At 35.8% G+C, this 18165-nt stretch overlaps 2 protein-coding genes across 3 annotated transcripts in view; one reads left to right on the top strand and one right to left on the bottom strand.

The window, feature by feature from the left end:
• LOC107584639 (mitogen-activated protein kinase 10-like) overlaps positions 1-3387 on the top strand; it is a 68711-nt gene extending 65324 nt beyond the window's left edge. The window contains exon 15 of the mRNA XM_016271349.1: positions 1731-3387. Within this exon, the coding sequence (XP_016126835.1) occupies positions 1731-1873 (143 nt within the window). The 3' untranslated portion in view covers positions 1874-3387. The remainder of the gene's footprint in view (positions 1-1730) is intronic.
• Positions 3388-10905: 7518 nt separating this feature from the next.
• The window catches only part of arhgap24 (Rho GTPase activating protein 24), a 121728-nt gene continuing 114468 nt past the window's right edge, over positions 10906-18165 (bottom strand). Inside the window, exons 6-10 of one of the 2 annotated variants that reach the window (XM_016271235.1) lie at positions 17756-17888; positions 14929-15002; positions 14111-14232; positions 12957-14025; positions 10906-11907 (exon numbers count right to left, since the gene is read on the bottom strand). In XM_016271235.1, the coding sequence (XP_016126721.1) occupies positions 11664-11907; positions 12957-14025; positions 14111-14232; positions 14929-15002; positions 17756-17888 (1642 nt within the window). In that variant the 3' untranslated portion in view covers positions 10906-11663. The remainder of the gene's footprint in view (positions 11908-12956; positions 14026-14110; positions 14233-14928; positions 15003-17755; positions 17889-18165) is intronic. The other variant, XM_016271236.1, reaches the window with a different exon arrangement.

Genomic DNA, 18165 nt, shown 5'->3' with positions numbered 1-18165 from the left:
TATATATATATATATATATATATATATATATATATATATATATATATATATATATATATATATATATATATATATATATTCTGTATTAAATATATAATCTTAATATTAATATAATCTATTTTTATTATATTAATAATATTATCTCAACATAATATTGTACACACATCCATATATATACTTTTATAAATATTATATAAATATGTTGTAATACATTACATTTTGCATATTCATGCACTTTTTATTCAGAAAAAAATATCTAGTAAAAATTAGGGATGCACGATATTATCGGACCAATATCGGAATCGGCCGATAATGGCTTTAAAATGTAAATATCGGCATCGGCCCGATATGAAAAACTATGCCGTTATGTCTTGCCGATAAGAGGAATACATTAACTCACATGTGCTCATGGGTATGCTAGCGATTAGATCACGTCAGCAGTGTGGCTCATTCTTGAAGCAAAGTTTTGCCTGAATGGTGATTAGATTCACTTTTTTAGATTGCTGCATTTAAACTGAGAATGCACGTACAGAATGAGGCTTTCGGTGTATGATAGAGTAAACAGTAATAGCACATGCAGCTATTACCTAACGCCCGTTCGGGAAGGAGTTTTAATTCCGTAGGGGGCGCTGTTGGCCTACTTTTAATAAAAGTTAAGTAAAATAGACAAATAACATTTAGACTGTTTCTGATTAATTAAAGCAGTAATTGATGTCATAAAATCATGAGTATGTTTTGATTTAAAGGTCAGAAGCTATAGTTTACATAAATAAATAAAAATCACAGACATGACACTTGTAAATTAAATAATTTTATATATACTGATATATTCATTAATGTGTAATATTTTATATTTTTTAAACAAATTATGAGCTCTAAAAGATATTTAGAATTTTTACAACTCTTTCTTTTGAGCAGAAGCTATAGTTTACATAAATAAATAAAAATCACAGACATGACACTTGTAAATTAAATAATTTTATATATACTGATATATTCATTAATGTGTAATATTTTATATTTTTTAAACAAATTATGAGCTCTAAAAGATATTTCGAATTTTTACAACTCTTTTGCTTTAGACCATCTACAAATGTTAAATCTTAAAATAAAATGTTAAGGTTACTACTGCATCTTTCTGGGAAAAAATGCAGCAATTAATATATAGTTTATTTATAGTTATTTTCAAAGCATCAATGTACTGTTTTTATAAAAGAACTTCATTGTTGTTTATTTAATTCTAACAAATAAGTTAGTAATTAACTACCAAACTAACTAACCAAAATGAAAAATAATTTGCTTATAATTTCCACACAGGAGAGACTTGGTGTTGTTTCCAAACAAAAGGAAATATATCGGCATCGGCTATCGGCCAAAATGAGTTGAAAAATATCGGCATATCGGCAAAAATCCGATATCGTGCATCCCTAGTAAAAGTAGTTTATTCACATTGTGTTCTTAGGGTTCAGGATAGCATGATATGTTGCTATCTGTATAAACAAACATCTCAACATCCTACAATATCACCTCCGAACCAAACCCAGTGCATGGACTCCACCCTTAAACAACCCACTTTCATCCCTGTGGGATATTTGTACACATTTTATCGTTATTGTACTTTTGGTATTTGAACATCTGCTTGAAGTATCTCTTTGCCCTGTAGATGGCGCTGTGGCTGCGCTTCTTTTTTTCGTTGTAACCGTTTTTCCCCGTTACTTCCCTTAGCGCAGGTGCAGCCGTGAACAGCAGCGACAGCCTCCCCCCCTCCTCCTCTGTCAACGACATCTCCTCCATGTCCACCGACCAGACCTTGGCCTCTGATACCGACAGCAGCCTGGAGACCTCCGCCGGACCACTGGGGTGCTGCAGGTGACTAACCGCCTGCCTGCGCAACCCCATGTTCTTCAGAAGGTGAACGGCACCCGCGAACCCGAATGAGAAATCCACAAACCTCTAAAACATGTAATAAAAAAATGAATTAATATATATACGTATAAAATAATGTATCACGCGCAAATGACAACAAAGTGTGCATTTTCATTCAAAGAAACGTCTGAATATGTATAGTTATGAATCTTCACTAGTTGCTTTGCTTTGAATCCCCCTCATATGGCATCCAAAAAAAATTATAATAAAAAAAAGCAATAAATTTGGGCATCTATGTAAAGTGTATATTGACTGGCTGATATCTAACACCTTGCGATTTTATGTGCGTCACTTGATGTGGCAGGGTGGGCTTTTATTTTAATGAGCACCGATCAACCCTTGTTTTCTGTGATGGTCTTTTGCCTGTGCGGATGTTTTTGGACGGGCCGGTGTGTCTGTGTGCGATTTCTCCTATAGGGTCAAATAACATGTACAATGGCGCCCCCTATCTTTTGTATATATGTAATTGTGTACAGTTGTGAGGCGTTTTCAGAGTGGGACTGATGGCCAGTAGAGGGAGTATTTGCACACCTTGCCACATCACAGATAATCACTCGTTTCCCTTTGCCCGTAGTCTTGCATGGTCAGAGAAAAAAAGTAATTAAGCTAATTATACATATACAAATATAGAGAACTGTGTTTATATTACATTTAAGGGTGAAAGTGGGCGTTTCAGACGCTTGACAGGAAGTGAGGCTGCTTAACAGGAAGCCATTGAGGGGTACACGCACTGTCTCTGTCATTTTTTGACTTTCAGCAGCCCTGCTTTTTGTGTTTGTGAAACTCCGACTCTCTGCGACAGCCTTGCATGCTGTACCGTCACCCTTGAAAGGTGTGTGTAACTAAAACGAATGCAGGTCGAGCGCATGCACCTCATCTTCACCTTTTGTTCCTCGCAAACTAAATCTCATCTCGGAACTCATATTTGTGTGCTGTCCGAAGGGAATCAATGTGCTTACTACCTAAATTTAAGCTGGAGTTTATTTATTAAACATATTTATTGTCAGATCTGGGAAGTGCCTTTGAAATAATGCAGTTTCCTCCTTGAAAACATGAATATAGTAACGCGACGACTCTTGATAGAGGTGTTCCAGGTTGTGTCGGATGTGTCAGGTCTGTTTACCAAATCCCACAATCCCCTATTCATGTAGATTTACTAGTGTAGAGATCCGGCTTTTAGATCCAAGTGTTTGTCAAATATGTTTTGGAGCCACTGTTGCGATGTAACCCCCCTCTTCACATTTAATTGTTACATTTTTAAAAAGACAAGTAATGTAGTCTTTCAAACACACATGGCTGATGTTTTTAGTATTAGGTAAAGATTAGCTTCATTGAATAAACAGTATGCAGCATACAGTAAATTGAAAAGATATAATATTTAAGTTGTACGGTTTTGTTTTGTACCTGTATTTGTCCGATTTAATCCGTGTACTAAACATTTTAATAAAGGGATGAAATACACATGATTTTTATTTGGTTTGTTTATGTAACAGAGCTCTCATTTTATAACTCATTCTCACCCAGAAACACTCTTTTGTCAATAAAATCCTTTCATTATTATTTCAATCATTTGCATTTTTCGGGTACACATTATATAGCATTGCATGTTAATGTTTATCTGATTCAGCTGAAAGGAATAGTTCACCTAGAAATGGAAATTTGTTCAAAATGTACTTACCCTCAAGCCATCCTAGATGAAAATGAGTTTGTTTCTTCATCAGAACAGATTTGGAGAAATGTAGCTCACCAATGGATCCTCTGCAGTGAATGGGTGCCGTCAGAATGAGAGTGCAAACAGCTGATAAAAACATCACAATAATCCACAAGTAATCCACACCACTCCAGTCCATCAATTAACATCTTATGGTATAAAAAGCTGCGTATTTGTAATAAACAAATCAATTATTAACATGTTTTAACTTTTAACTGTTGCTTCTGGCCTAAATATGACTCCATAATCCATAAAAATGCTTCATCCTGTGAAAACGTCAGCCCCTGTTGTCCTCTAACTAGCAATTTTGAACTGTTATCGCATGTAAAAGGTGCTTGATCTCTGCATATTTCTCTCCTGATTCAAATGAGAAGACTTTTTTACTGTAGAAAGCAGTATTATGGATAGAGGACTGAAATTTTCAGCAACATTTCATTTTTGGGGTGAACTGTTCCTTTAAGCACATGCAGAAATGTGCTCAGATTATGCTTTTGTTTTCATGTTAACACTAATCAAACATGATTGAATTTTTTGCACACATTTATCACCTCTGACATCATATATTGACCCTTGTAAGCATGATTACATATTCTAGCCTTCTGTTAGACACTGAGAACTGAATATGATCTCATTCAGGTGCTGCTTAATTACGTTCAAAAACAAAACAAAACTCAGAACTTTGATATCAGAAGCCATTTAAAGACCCGTTTTAATTGCATGAACATTAGCAGAAGTTTCCCAGCCTAATCAGACATTTTCACCATAACAATCGTCATCACAATTTCCCACAGTTATACATATCATCTCCAGAGGACAGAGAGGGGTTCTGGGAGGTCTCCAGTCTCTGCAAACTACTTCAATATGGCTGCTGATGATTTTACAACAGGGTGGACACGTACATACAGTAGCTTTTGTAATTCACTTGTTAGAATTCAATATTAAATGTAAAACGTTGCGTTGTGTATCCAATTTGTTTCATTTTAGAATAGACGGACAACAATGTGGTGTGCCATCTTGCATTTTATACAGGTTAATTTTCAACGAAAGGGCCCTTGTATCTGTCGGGTCACACATCATCTCAATCACTTGTTTTGAAACTTTGCATCATTTAAACCAGTTATGAAATGAGGCTCAAAGCATTGACTTGATATATTAACTCAGCCCAGGAGTGTGTATTTCTCCCATGGTGCTTCAACTAACAAATATTGGGATTGATTTTGGAATGGCAATGTAGGTGTCAACACTGAACGTTTGCACTTTGTAACACTGTTATAATGCTGCTTCTGAAACCAGCCTCCATTATAAACCTGCGACCCAACGCAGAACAGTGATCTACTGTACATGGGATGCCACTGCTTTGGCATTGTGGGTAAAGTACTGAGTGTTAAAGCTGAGCGTTGCAATATGTTCTGCATTGTTGAGTTTGACTGTGTCTTGTGAAAGTGGGAGTGCAGTTTGTGAGCAGGAAACAAAAGATTGGAAATAATGTAACTTAATGTGCTATTATGATGTCATCATTGAAACGCAAACTGATTGGTCGAGATGGTGGCCTTGTGAGAAACGTTCACTGTTAGAGAACGGAATTGTCAAATATTCCCAGGTTGTTGTTGTTTTCTTTTGAAGGTTTTGATTAAAACCGTTCATTATCCAGTCTTGTATGTTCATAAATAAATGCATGTTCACTAGATGAAACAGTCCAGCAGCTCCCAGTAAACACATCTGTCATGTTTGAAATGAGTGTATTTAATGTTATATTTTAGTATGACGTACATACTTCCATCCAAACAAACTGCACAACAGCGTACCGCTGATAAATCAAAGTGTCGTTGCAATCACAGGAAACACTCAGAGCAATACAGAGCACATCATTCTTTACTATGAACTCGTTTCACTTTGATTTTCCTTCTTTCTTTCCATTTTATTACATTTTCCATTTTACTTCCTCAGTTCCTTCTTGTTTCCTTTTCTTCCTTCACTTACTTTTTGTTCCTTTTCTGCCCTTCTATTCTTGTTTTCTTTCTTTCCTTCCTCCTCTTCTTCTTCTTATTTTTTCCTTTTCCTTTGTTTCTTCCTTTCTTAGTTCCTTCCTTCTTCTTCTTTCTCCTTTTCCTCCCTTTACCATCTTTATTCCTCTTTGTTTCCTTTCCATCCTTCTTTTCACTTTCCTTCTTCCTTTATTTCCTTCCTTCTGTTCCATCTTCTTTCTCTTCCTTCCCTTCTTTCTTACTTTTCTTTCCTTCTTTGTTGCTTTAGGTTTCCTTTCCTGTTTCTGTTCCTTTTTCCCTTTCCTCCCTTCACTTTCCATATTTATTTTTTCCTTTTATCATTCCTTCCTTCCCTCTGTCTTTATTATTGTTTTCCTTCCTGTTTCCTTTCCTTCTTTCGTGCTTTTTGTGTTGTTTCCTTTTGTTCTTCCTGTTTCCATTCCTTTCTTCCTTCCTCTTCCCTTCTTTTTCATTTGTCATTCCTTCCTGTTTCCTGTCATTTTTTGTTTCCTTTTGTTCCTTCTTTCTAAGCTTCAGAAATCACAGGAATGCAATATCACGACTCTTAAAGTGTGGATGAATGATGGATCGTTTTTGTAATCATGATTTCACGTCGTGTGCTAGTTAATGTGACGAGTCTCATGGTGATGTTTAACTCAATCAAGTCTTTATGGTTTCATTTGGACACGGACGGTATTTTTAAGCCTCTTTCTCCATCTCTCTCTTTCTGTGCTGTCAGTGAGCCATTCTGTTGAGGGTTTCAGATGGAGACTGTGGTTCTTTACGCAGTGCGGTTTGATATCTAACGTCATTTTCACACCTCCTGCTCCAGGCTGTTGTTCAAATCAAATTATTCTACAAATGCAAGATAAGATGAGATGGTTGGGTAAAAAATGAAAATAAAAATTAAAGATTTAAACAGCACTATGGCTTGCTGTTAGCACCCAATATTTTAAAGGTACTGTGTATGTAATATATATATCTATATGTGACTGAAAATAAACTCCTTTGACCTTGAAATTAAATGTCATCTTTTCTTGAATTTGCATGCCTTAAGTATTAATGAATTTCAAGACCTAGACATGTGGGTGACTGGTATATATATATATATATATATATATATATTGTTGACAACATGTCTACTTCATATTAAAATGTATATGAATGTGACAAGGGAAAGTGTATATCTTCGGCACTGTAACTGGTTTCTATGTGGTATTTTAAATGACCTTTTTGACATCAGAAGTTCAATTTAAATGTGCATATGGTGTTACAAATTAACTTTAAAAAAGTATGAATATTCATATAGATTCTCAATTAATATAAGGTCATAAGCACGGCATGCACAATAATTGCATTAACAGCAAGATGCTGCTTAAATTCATATTTCAGTATACCGTAGCATATTCATGCCACATGACCCCAAATTTCCTGGTATTTAATGTCAACTAATAAATTAACTAAAAATATGCTTAAATGATTCATAATTAGCATAGATTTATAATACAGACACAAATATGAAAGATAGGGAATTCTTGGCCGTTTTAATCACAGCTGATCACCTATGGAGTCTTTCTTAGAATTTCTCAAGCTTGCACAGTTCCTACGCCAGATGACCTGAACACTGATATTTAGTTTTTTCTTAGAAAAACCTTAATTAAGTTGTTCAGGGGCCTGTTTCATAAAACAAGTTTACCAAATAAGCCAGGTTTATTTCAGTTAGTCTTGACTTATTGTCAGTTGATTTGGTTCAAAATAAGTCAGACTAACTGAAATAAGCCTGGCTTATTTGGTAAACTTGTTTTATGAAACAGGCCTCAGTTAAACATATATTTGTTTTTCTCTGTTTTTGAAGACGTGTCATCTTGTGTCTCTGTTTTCCTCTTTTGAAGTTGTTTGGGTACAATCGTTAATGGGCTAATTGATGTGAGTTTGGCTAATTAGAGAAGACAGGTGATGCAGGTTACAGAGAAGCGTTTATAAACCCTCAGTTTGGAGCCATTTAATCAAAGAGAAAGGTTTTCTTGTGTGTGTAAGCGAGAACTAGTTCTTGAAGGACTGTGTTTGATAGGCAAGATTATGTGTTGAGAAAGGGGTTTTCTTTCAATTCAAAGCAAAGAGGGAGAGAAAGTTTCATCTTGGTTTTTTTTTTTGTGTGTGTGATTTTTGTTTTCTGAGAATGCCAGATTTCGAAGGAGAGCTGCTTTTAGGTTTTATTTTTGAGGTCTGTGCTTTCGGCCCTTCGCAAACCTGCACTTTAAGAGTCCACAGCTGAGCAAACTCCTGAATGTGGATTAATCCTTCAACACACAGGGATACTTGACTATGATATTTGACTTTATTAATACTCTAATACTATTACTACTTGCCTTCTGAGCCAAACATTTTAATATGGCACAAGCTTAGCTTTCCTAGTTTCATGAGAAGTTGTATTTGTTTGTGAGGGTGAAATGTGAGAAGTCCAAATTTCCCAGATAAGTTAAATTAAAGTTGGTGGGTTTATTTATTTTGACATGACATACAATTTGTTGAAGACAGAAGTTGCTGTTGTGTAGAGTAAAAACTAATGGAAGCCATGATGTACAATTCAAGAGCAAATTGTCCTTTCGAGTTCAACCTTTCAATGAGACAGACTGGTTCACAAATCATTCTGAATGATTCATCACTGAGTTTATTATTTAAATCCTTCTCGTGTATTAGAAAATGATTGGAAAAAAGAGTGGAAAGGTTTCAAGCTAAACATTTCAAAAGGTTTAAAAAGATTTTGAATGATAAACCCATTCTGCTTGAGCACCTGTGTGAACTTGAGTTGAATCCACTATAATTACTTTGACACTCAGGTGATTAAAAGTAACTGCAAAAATTGGTTTTGAGAACAACTCCGCATTTGTTTGCAGAAGCACCTTGGTTTGATATTTTCAGACATTATAGTGGTTACGTGACTGAGTAGCTATTAGGACCAGTGTACAGTTCTTATTATATTCAACTCTCTCACACACACTCTCGAGTGTATTTATCATCTTCATAGCTCTGCTGCCTACAGTGGTCTTCCATCTCATTTGGTTTAGTTCTATAAAATGGAGCAAAACCCAAATCGCCAACAAAAGACGATCCTGCATAAGAAGCACTCTATTATCTGTGCTTCTCTCCAGCTTCCAGAGGTTTGTATTCTTCAGCTCAAGCTTGGCGTGAAAATATTCCTGGATCCTGCTCGTTTCTGTCATCGGTAGCTCAGAAAGGAATTTGCAGGCTGCGTTTACTTTGTCCGGCTGCTTTAAGCCTATTATTCAGTGAAGAAAGGTGCGGAGTGTGAGCCAGACTGTTGTGGGATGGAGAGCGCAGGCCCCCCGATGGCTCTTCTAATAGGTTCAGTCTGAAATACACTAGACGGAGCTTTAAGTCCGAACACACCATTATACTGGGTGAGATGAGAAGAATGTTAATTCCCAGAGTGCACCGGGGCAGCACTAGAGGTCTATGGCAAAGTTAAAGGATTAGTTCATAAGAACACCAAAAAATTAAAATTCTCATTTAATCAGCCTCATGCCATTCCAAAGCTGTGTTGCTATCATTAACTAAAAACATAAAAAATAGTTGTGGTAAATTAAAAAAAAATTACCATGATTTCAGATGGATCATGTGACACTGAAGACTGGACTTTAAAAATGCTGATAAAAATTCACCTTTGCCATCACAGGAATCAATTAAATTTAATATAAAACAGTTATTTTAAACTGAAATAATATTTCATAAATATTAGATGAAAAATTACAATGTTTCCTATGTACAAATACTTAAATTGCTAAAACTGAAATAAAAATAAAGCTAAATAGAAATTTTAAAATAGAAAAAAAACAAAATACTTAGAATATAAATCTAAAATATATATATATATATATATATATATATATATTTTTTTTTTTGTGCAACAGTAAAAACCCTTTAGAAAGATATTACAGCTGCACTTGTCATTGGTGCTTGTGTTTTGTGACTATGTGCAAAGCAAATGAGATTTGATAGCTGTGGCAGAGGAAGTGTTAATTTGTGAAAAATGACTTGGAATATAGTCAAATTTAACACTTTTATCATGCTTTACTTTTTTGAGTTCTGCGGGTCATGCAGGTTTGGAAATGATGCTCCAATTTATTCTTGCAACTTTTAGTGAGAGATTGCAACACAATGTTGGGAAATGTTCCTAAATGAACATCCACACCTGCACATACATGCACAAATGCATTACAGTGAGAAAAGCATATGAAAGCCCACCCAGATACAGAATGGGCCAATATTCCCATGATTTTGTTGCATTTTGCATCATGCTGTGTGTTTTGGTGCATTTTTAACTATTGGACACAGCTTTAAATCACAAACAGTTTTTTTAGGACATTGACTTTAGTTAATGGACAATGTCCAGAATTTGTTTGGGAGGCTGTTATCTTATTAATGTTCATTTTGTAGTTGTAGAGATATCAGACCACCCACAGATTTCATGTGTGGCCGAGTCGAGCGACTGATACAATGACACAAGAAAATGTAAGTTTAATTGAGGTCACATAATTTAATTTCCTTGCATTTCACTGAATGCATCAAGCTACAGTAGAAGCATGAACAGCTGCGACAAGGCAAATGACCCCACATGATCCGAGAGATGAACAAACCCCATCTCAAGTCTTCATTTTAACAGACTTCCTCCTGTTTAGCACCACTGAAAGCAAATGATGTGCGACATGCACAAATGACAAAGACAGGCTGAGCGTTTGCCCTGTTTTCACAAGTATGTATAGGTCTCCTTGTCTACTTGGTTTTGGTCATGTGGGGAACGCTGTGGCACTGCAAAAAAATCAGATTCTCCATCAATATTTTGGTCTTTTTCCTTACTAAAAACACCTTAAATTTGAGTCATAATATGAAAAAAAAAAACCTTTTAGAGAGTTTATATATATACAGTATATATATATATTTACCCCATTGACCAATTTTTTCTTTTTATTGTTTTAAGCAAAACCCGCCCTAAGCTGTTAGATTTATGCTAAAAAAATATTATTTTTAATACTGATGAACAGTGATAAATTATGCAAAAAAGCAACAGGGAAGACTGATATTGAAAAATTTGCCACATCTCATATCGTACCATACTGAAAAACAACATAGCAACTCATATGCTTTAAGTGCAAGGAAAAGCCTTGATATAAAATGTATACGTAACACATTGACAATTCTCAGTTTAAATATCAGTATTTTTAAGCAAAACCCGCCCTAAGCTGTTAGATTTATGCTAAAAAAATATTATTTTTAATACTGATGAACAGTGATAAATTATGCAAAAAAGCAACAGGGAAGACTGATATTGAAAAATTTGCCACATCTCATATCGTACCATACTGAAAAACAACATAGCAACTCATATGCTTTAAGTGCAAGGAAAAGCCTTGATATAAAATGTATACATAACACATTGACAATTCTCAGTTTAAATATCAGTACGTACATTAAACATTAATTTGCATTTATACAGACATTTGTTTTTCGTTGTGGAATATTACTTTATATACACAAGAGGATACATGACAGCTCAAGGACACATTTGGTTGGATCACAAGAAGAAATACGAGTGACATTCGTGCTTCTGTCATCCTTCAGGAGTTTCCAATCATCTAAACCTCAATGCTCATTCGTGTAATTAATTCACTCTGTCACATTCAACCACAATCATCAAGAGTTCCTCTTACCATTCACTCTCAGGTCATTATTTAGAGTCAGAATCACCTTCTTTTCGGTTTGACAATCATCTCACCTTAACATCCAAGCTGCATCGTCCCATCACCCCTTTTAATGATCCAACTGGTTCAATCCAACAACTGGTCCACATTCAGTTCTGAAAATTTTGGCTCAATGGGCTTCGCTCAGCCGTGTCGAACCTTTGCACCAAACGTGCAAAGATGCCGTGAAGGTTGATTTAGTCACGTTCTGTCTGAACACAAGCCTATACAATGTTAACACGACTGGTCATTGAGAAATGTTAATGGTAGACTGTTAACGGCTCACTGGATCCAGATGGTGTTGGCTCTGTCGGGCCGTCGCGGGTCTGCGGTCAGGTCTCCGAAGGTGGAAAAGAACTGCTCCATCTCTTTCTGCAACATCTCGTTTCTCTTTTCCGCATCGTCCTTGGCTCGCTCTGCGTTTCTCAGCTTAATCTCCACCATGGTGTATTTCTTCTTCTCCTGGTCAAGCTCTTCGTGTAAATTTGCCATCACCGTCTCCAACTCTAGATTCCGAAGTTCCAGACTATAGGGAAGATGGGAAAAGTTGGGTAAATACACCTTTTAATACTGTGATAGTTGATGAAATATGATAGTTTAATGAGACACTTAAAGGGTGATTTAGGTAAAAGTTAATTCTATCGTGGAGCACCAAAAATAAATAAATACATAAAAATAAAAAAAACAACAAACACTATAAATCTTGCAATATTTTATAAAGTCGTACGATCATTTTGAGGAACAGAGAAATTCAGACATTTAATCACAGAAAAACTTCTGGTCTGGTTTTTCATTTATTTAAAATAAGTAAATATTTTTTATTTTATTAAAAGTATTTTTTTCAGTTTAATAAAAATAAGTCATTTTTATTTTATTTTATTTTATTCAAAAGTATTTTTCCCCATTTTATTAAACATAACTAAATATTCTCTTCATTACATTAAAAATAAGTAAATATTTGTAATTTTATTAAAATAAGTAAAAAATATTTTGTTCATTTTATTAAAAAACAAATAAATAAATAATCAAATATATATTTATATTATTTTTTGTAATTACATTTTTTATTTATTAAATTGTTTTATTTATTTTAACATTTATTTTTTTCTTTTCTTGTTTTAAACAAAAACCTCTTTACATTGCTAGGTTAATTATTTTATTGCTGATGAAGAAAATTGATGAAAAAATTGGTGAAAAATTAAAATTTTTGCAGCGATAAATTATCCAAAAAAGCAACAGGGAAGACAGAACAATACTCAAATGTTTGCCACATCTCATATTTATACCATACTGAGTGTGTGTTCATGTCAATTATTTCTTTGTTTGTTTTTGTTTCATTTATTTATTTATCTTGTTGGTATTTTTCTCCTTTCATTTCCCTATAAATTACATACAGTAAATGCAAACTGATTTGTTGTGGGAAGGAATGCGGGTAGCAAACAATCAGGGCGAAAACTGACATGAGATTTTCATGTTTTATTTTTTACTAATTTTTAATGTCACTAAAACGGTGAATAAACATAATTAGTTTGTGTGCTCTGAAAAGTTTACTTTTTGGTTGAACATGACTCTTACCTCTTAATCCTGGCCTCGTATTCATTCTTCTGCTTGAGCATTTCCTGTTTGAGACTGGCAACCAGGCTATGCAGTGCACTGTGATTGGTCGGTCCAATTGTGACGGCAAACGTTTCGCTGTTATCGCTGCTGCTGTTTCCTCTGCTTCCCGGGCCTCCTCCGTTACTGGTCCGCTGCTCCCTATCATCCACCACCGGTCCGTTGTCCTCCTGTACTGGCCCATCCAACAAAGGATCCTCAAAGTTGTTGCCAAAGAAGTCCTGCTCTGGGCACGTGGTTGTGGAGGAGCGGCAAGAAGTCGAGTTTCTGGGTAGGGAGATCTCGCAAGACGAGGTGGACCATGTGGCGCTATCCACGCTCTGTTTGTCCTCACAGCTGCTGCTCAGACTGAGCTGTGTGGTCTGCTGTTGATGTATGTGGACGTTGTCGTACGTGGACAGGCGGTTCTGCTGGTGCTCGGCGTCTCGACTTTTAGCCTCGCGCATCGTGACATGACCGTTGGGCACCCAGAGTCCATTCCGTCCATTTAGAGTCCCATTCGTCACGTCCGTGCTGGATACGCCCATCCGAACGATGCCATTCTGGACACCCATTTTGGTGCCCGAGCCTTTTATCGCACTCGTCCGACGGGCATGAAGGGTTCCCATGTTTGGAAGAGCCTGACTTTTCTCCAGATTGGCGTCAACTGGGGATGACGAGCTGAACGATCCGTTGGTGACAATCCCGCTCCCTTTGCTAAACGCTGGGTTCTTTTTCACTGCTAGTGGCGGACTGCGGGCCACCTCGAAATGCTGTCCTGTAAAACTATTACGTGGGCTGCCCGAACGGGGAGAGCCGTTGTCCAGAGGAGCCCGGCTGGGTGATTCGGGTGCGTCCCAAGTGCACTGTCGCACACCACTGGTGTTATTGTTCTCTTTGTTTTGTAGCTGGCCATTCGTAGGCCGTTTCTGCGTCTCATTATTGTTATTATTAACCAGTTCCAGGGTGCTAGTATGGTCCTCATCAGGTGGGAAAAGAACATCATGCTGACCAATCAGAACGGCCATCAGCTGCTGGACCAGTACTGTGCCTGCACACGACCAACAGATCACTCAAACACTGAAAATAATCATGATTCAAAGATTTCTGGAGTCAGAGATATGGACAAGACCTACCTTCCATTATAGTCACTGGGTCCTCAAACTTTGGCCTCAGAATATTTGGCCCAAAGACTGTAGCCAGGTTCTGTACACTCATTTTATTCACACCTGAGTAGGACTGAACTTCATCCAAAAATCTGGACAAGAAAGAAGGGTCAACCTTACAACTGAGATTTCTGAAACTGTATGTACAAAGTTGAATGTGTAGAGAAAAAATGTAATAGTAATTGAAAATCAAGTGGTGGGCCTATTTATTTATTTATAAATGGTACTTGATCGTTGCAAACAACAAAATTCACAACAAATGAATGAGAAACATGAGACCTTTGCAAAAAACGTGAGTTGTCAAAACTGTAAAATTAATATTATGCTATTAAAATAACACAAAAGTAATTTAACATAAGATCACAAGCAAGTTTTTTTTTCAAAGAAAGCCACTTATTTCATTCCTGAATTCATCAGAATGAATCGACTGAGTGAACAGACTCAATGACTCACTCAAAGACAGTCACGTTTTTCATTCCCAAATGAATCAGTGTTTTTGAATGAATTGATTGAATGGATTGATTCAGGGACTCACTTACAGACAGTCGCTTATTTCGTTCCTGAATGCATCAGTGTTTTTGAATGAATCAACTGAGTGAATTGACTCAGTGACTCCCTCAAAGACAGTCACTTTCTTTGTTCCTGATTGCATCAGGGTTTTTGAATGAATCAATTGAGTTAATTGACTCAGTGACTCACTGTAACCTGAGTCACTGAACAAATCCCACCAATACTGCACAGAACGTGATAAGCCACAACTGAATGGAATAGAATACAAAATCACCTACTTGCATATGTATTTAAGCAGATTGTAGTTTACCGTAGGTAGACCTTCTACTTGCCTTCTTAATTCCTTCATTCCCTGCATAGAAAGAGATAAAAAAAAAAATCAACTAAATACACATCTAGGATAAAAAGAAATACAAATGTATGCATTTGTTTAAACTGATTATAGTAATTCAGTTTGAAATGATCTGGACTAATATACATGATTAAAAGACGTATCGAATCAAAAGACAATTAATCCTGTCCCATTGCTTTTAAAAGTCTGTTGAACTTTTCCAAATTGACTTTAAATATTCATATTGCAATTTATTTAGTTATTACTACGCTATTCGTCTAGGCATGGGTCAGTGAGTTTAACAATTGATGACGGTCTAGATTTAATGATGCGCTCTATTCCAGATCTGTTTTTATCATGGTCGATATGTCTTTTCCCTGCAGGCTCTCTCTGATGAAAATGACTTTGCTACACCACATGAGAAAGCTATTTCTCAAAAACAAATGGATCTAGTAAAGCCTCCTGCTTCATTTGACATGGTACCACGATTCTTTGCATGTACCGCACTCAAGGGACTCTCAAAGGTACGGATCTCGTTCAAAACCTCGGGGCAGTAAATTAAATTCAGTGTTGCAAGACATAGTCTTGCACTTTGATTCTATCCTGAAACGATTAAAAAACTGCTGGCTGGACGCACCGGTGTTTCACACGAGGTAAAAGTTTAACTTGAAAGTCAGAATGAGGCTGTTTCCGTTCCTCAGGGTCAACCCGTTCTTCCTCAGGCTCAGCGAAAGTAAAGAACTGATGTACGTGAGATGAAAGACGACTGCAGTAGAATAATGAGATGAGTCATATGCCATTGTCTCAGCCTTCTGGTGGGAACCGAACTCAAACAAAAAGTAAGAAATAGCAAGAGGAGGGGAGCCAAAAAGTTCAACAATATTTTGAGTCTACAGTGAGGCTCATTACATAAAAAAACAACATACTTTACTTTTATTCAGTCTGTTAACTTTAGGAATGGTGTAGCTTAGTTAAAGATCTGGATGTTAAAACAAGTGCTGTAAAATACTAAATGACAAACAACAACAGAACCAGAGCTACAGTCCCTTAGGTTCAGGCCTAATATGCCTCATTTTATTTTACACTCTTAAAAATAAAGGTGCTTCAAAAGGTTCTTCAAGCGATGCCATAGAAGAACCATTTTTGGTTCCACAAAGAACCATTCAGTCAAAGGTTCTTTAAAGAACCATCTCTTTCTTACCTTTTTGTAATCTGAAGAACCTTCTTTCACCACAAAGAACCTTTTGTGAAACAGAAAGGTTCTTCAGATGTTAAAGGTTCTTTATGGAACCATTTAGACAAAAAGGTTCTTCTATGGCATCGTGAAGCACCTTTATTTTTAAGAGTGTAGTATCCCTCTTTAAACAGTGAACTTTATGTAAACTTGAGAAACTTAGTTCATCTGTTCATCAGGATTGAATTTGAAAGAAATAAATACTTTATATATTCAGCAACGGCACATTCAATTGATCAAAAGTGACAAAATTATAATGTTACAAAAATATTTCTTCTTCAAATAAATGCTATACCTTTGAACGTTCTATTAATCAAAGTATCCTGATTTAGACAAAAAGGTTCTTCTATGGCATCGTGAAGCACCTTTATTTTTAAGAGTGTAGTATCCCTCTTTAAACAGTGAACTTTATGTAAACTTGAGAAACTTAGTTCATCTGTTCATCAGGATTGAATTTGAAAGAAATAAATACTTTATATATTCAGCAACGGCACATTCAATTGATCAAAAGTGACAATATTATAATGTTACAAAAAGATTTCTTCTTCAAATAAATGCTATACCTTTGAACGTTCTATTAATCAAAGTATCCTGAAAAAAAAAAATCACTTTTTGCACAAAAATATTAAGCAGCTCAACTGTTTTCAACATTGATATTAATACGATTTTTTTTTTTGAGCTGCAAATCAGCATAATAGAATGATTTCTGAAGGATCATGTGACAACGGAGACTGGAGTAATGATGCTGAAAATTCAGCTTTGCATCACAGGAATAAATTACATTTTTAAATATATTCAAATAGAAAATAGATATTTTAAATTGTAATAATATTTCACAATATTACTGTTTTTACTGCATTTTTGATTAAATAAATGCATGCTTGATGAGCATAAGAATCCTCTTTCACCACCATTAAAAAATTTATTAATTACCCACCCCAAACATCTGAATTGTAGCATATATATATATGTGACCCTGGAGCACAAAACCAGTCTTAAGTCGCTTGGGTATATTTGTAGCAATAGCCAAAAAAACATTGTATGGGTCAAAATGATTGATTTTTCTTTTATGCCAAAAATCATTAGGATATTAAGTAAAGATCATGTTCCATGAAGATATTTTGTAAATTTCCTACCGTAAATATAACGAAACTTAATTTTTGATTAGTAATATGCTTTGCTAAGACCTTCATTTGGACAACTTTAAAGGCGATTTTCTCAGTATTTAAATTTTTTTGCACCCTCAGATTCCAGATTTTCAAATAGTTGCATCTCGGCCAAATATAGTCCTAAACAAACCATACATCAATGAAAAGCTTATTTATTCAGCTTTCAGATGATGTATAAATATCAATTAAAAAAAATTTACCCTTATGACTGGTTTTGTGGTCCAGAGTCACATATGGTAACTTCCATTATTAATGACACAAACATTTGAAGAAAACTACTGCACCCTTGAGTAATAAGACATGCTACCGCCACAAGTATATAGAACAGGACTGTATGCTTGCAATGTGATGCTCAACAAGAGACAACTCACTGCATCCAGGTCTTTACTGAGGAGTTTGGTGCAGGCCAGAAACTCTTCGTATTTACAGAACGGGATGACCGGCTCAGGCAGCTCTCTTAAATACAGCTTCAACAATGATGCCACGGTGTGAACGTCTGTGTTACTGCAGAGAAAGATGGAAAGAATAGGCATATTAATATAAAAAAAATCATAAATGCCTCAAAGAATGAAAAGCTAGAAGCATAAAGTATGTACAAACAGTGTAGGACCCTTTAAATGACAGATTGTGGGCATCCCTGTGTCAGTATCCCAGTGGATCTAATGATGAGTAACAGAAAGCTGGTACTAAATCAAAGAAAGCACTAGCTCGTCACTGATCAGTCCGGTAACGGCCCCATAGAAGACCTGGGCTTGTGACAATCCCGTAACAAGCTGGATTT

Source organism: Sinocyclocheilus grahami, unplaced genomic scaffold (genome assembly GCF_001515645.1).
Source record: "Sinocyclocheilus grahami isolate Dianchi unplaced genomic scaffold, SAMN03320097.WGS_v1.1 scaffold61.1, whole genome shotgun sequence".
Taxonomy (NCBI): domain Eukaryota; kingdom Metazoa; phylum Chordata; class Actinopteri; order Cypriniformes; family Cyprinidae; genus Sinocyclocheilus; species Sinocyclocheilus grahami.
Note: the sequence above shows the minus strand (reverse complement) of the source record. Positions and strands in the feature narration are given on the sequence as shown.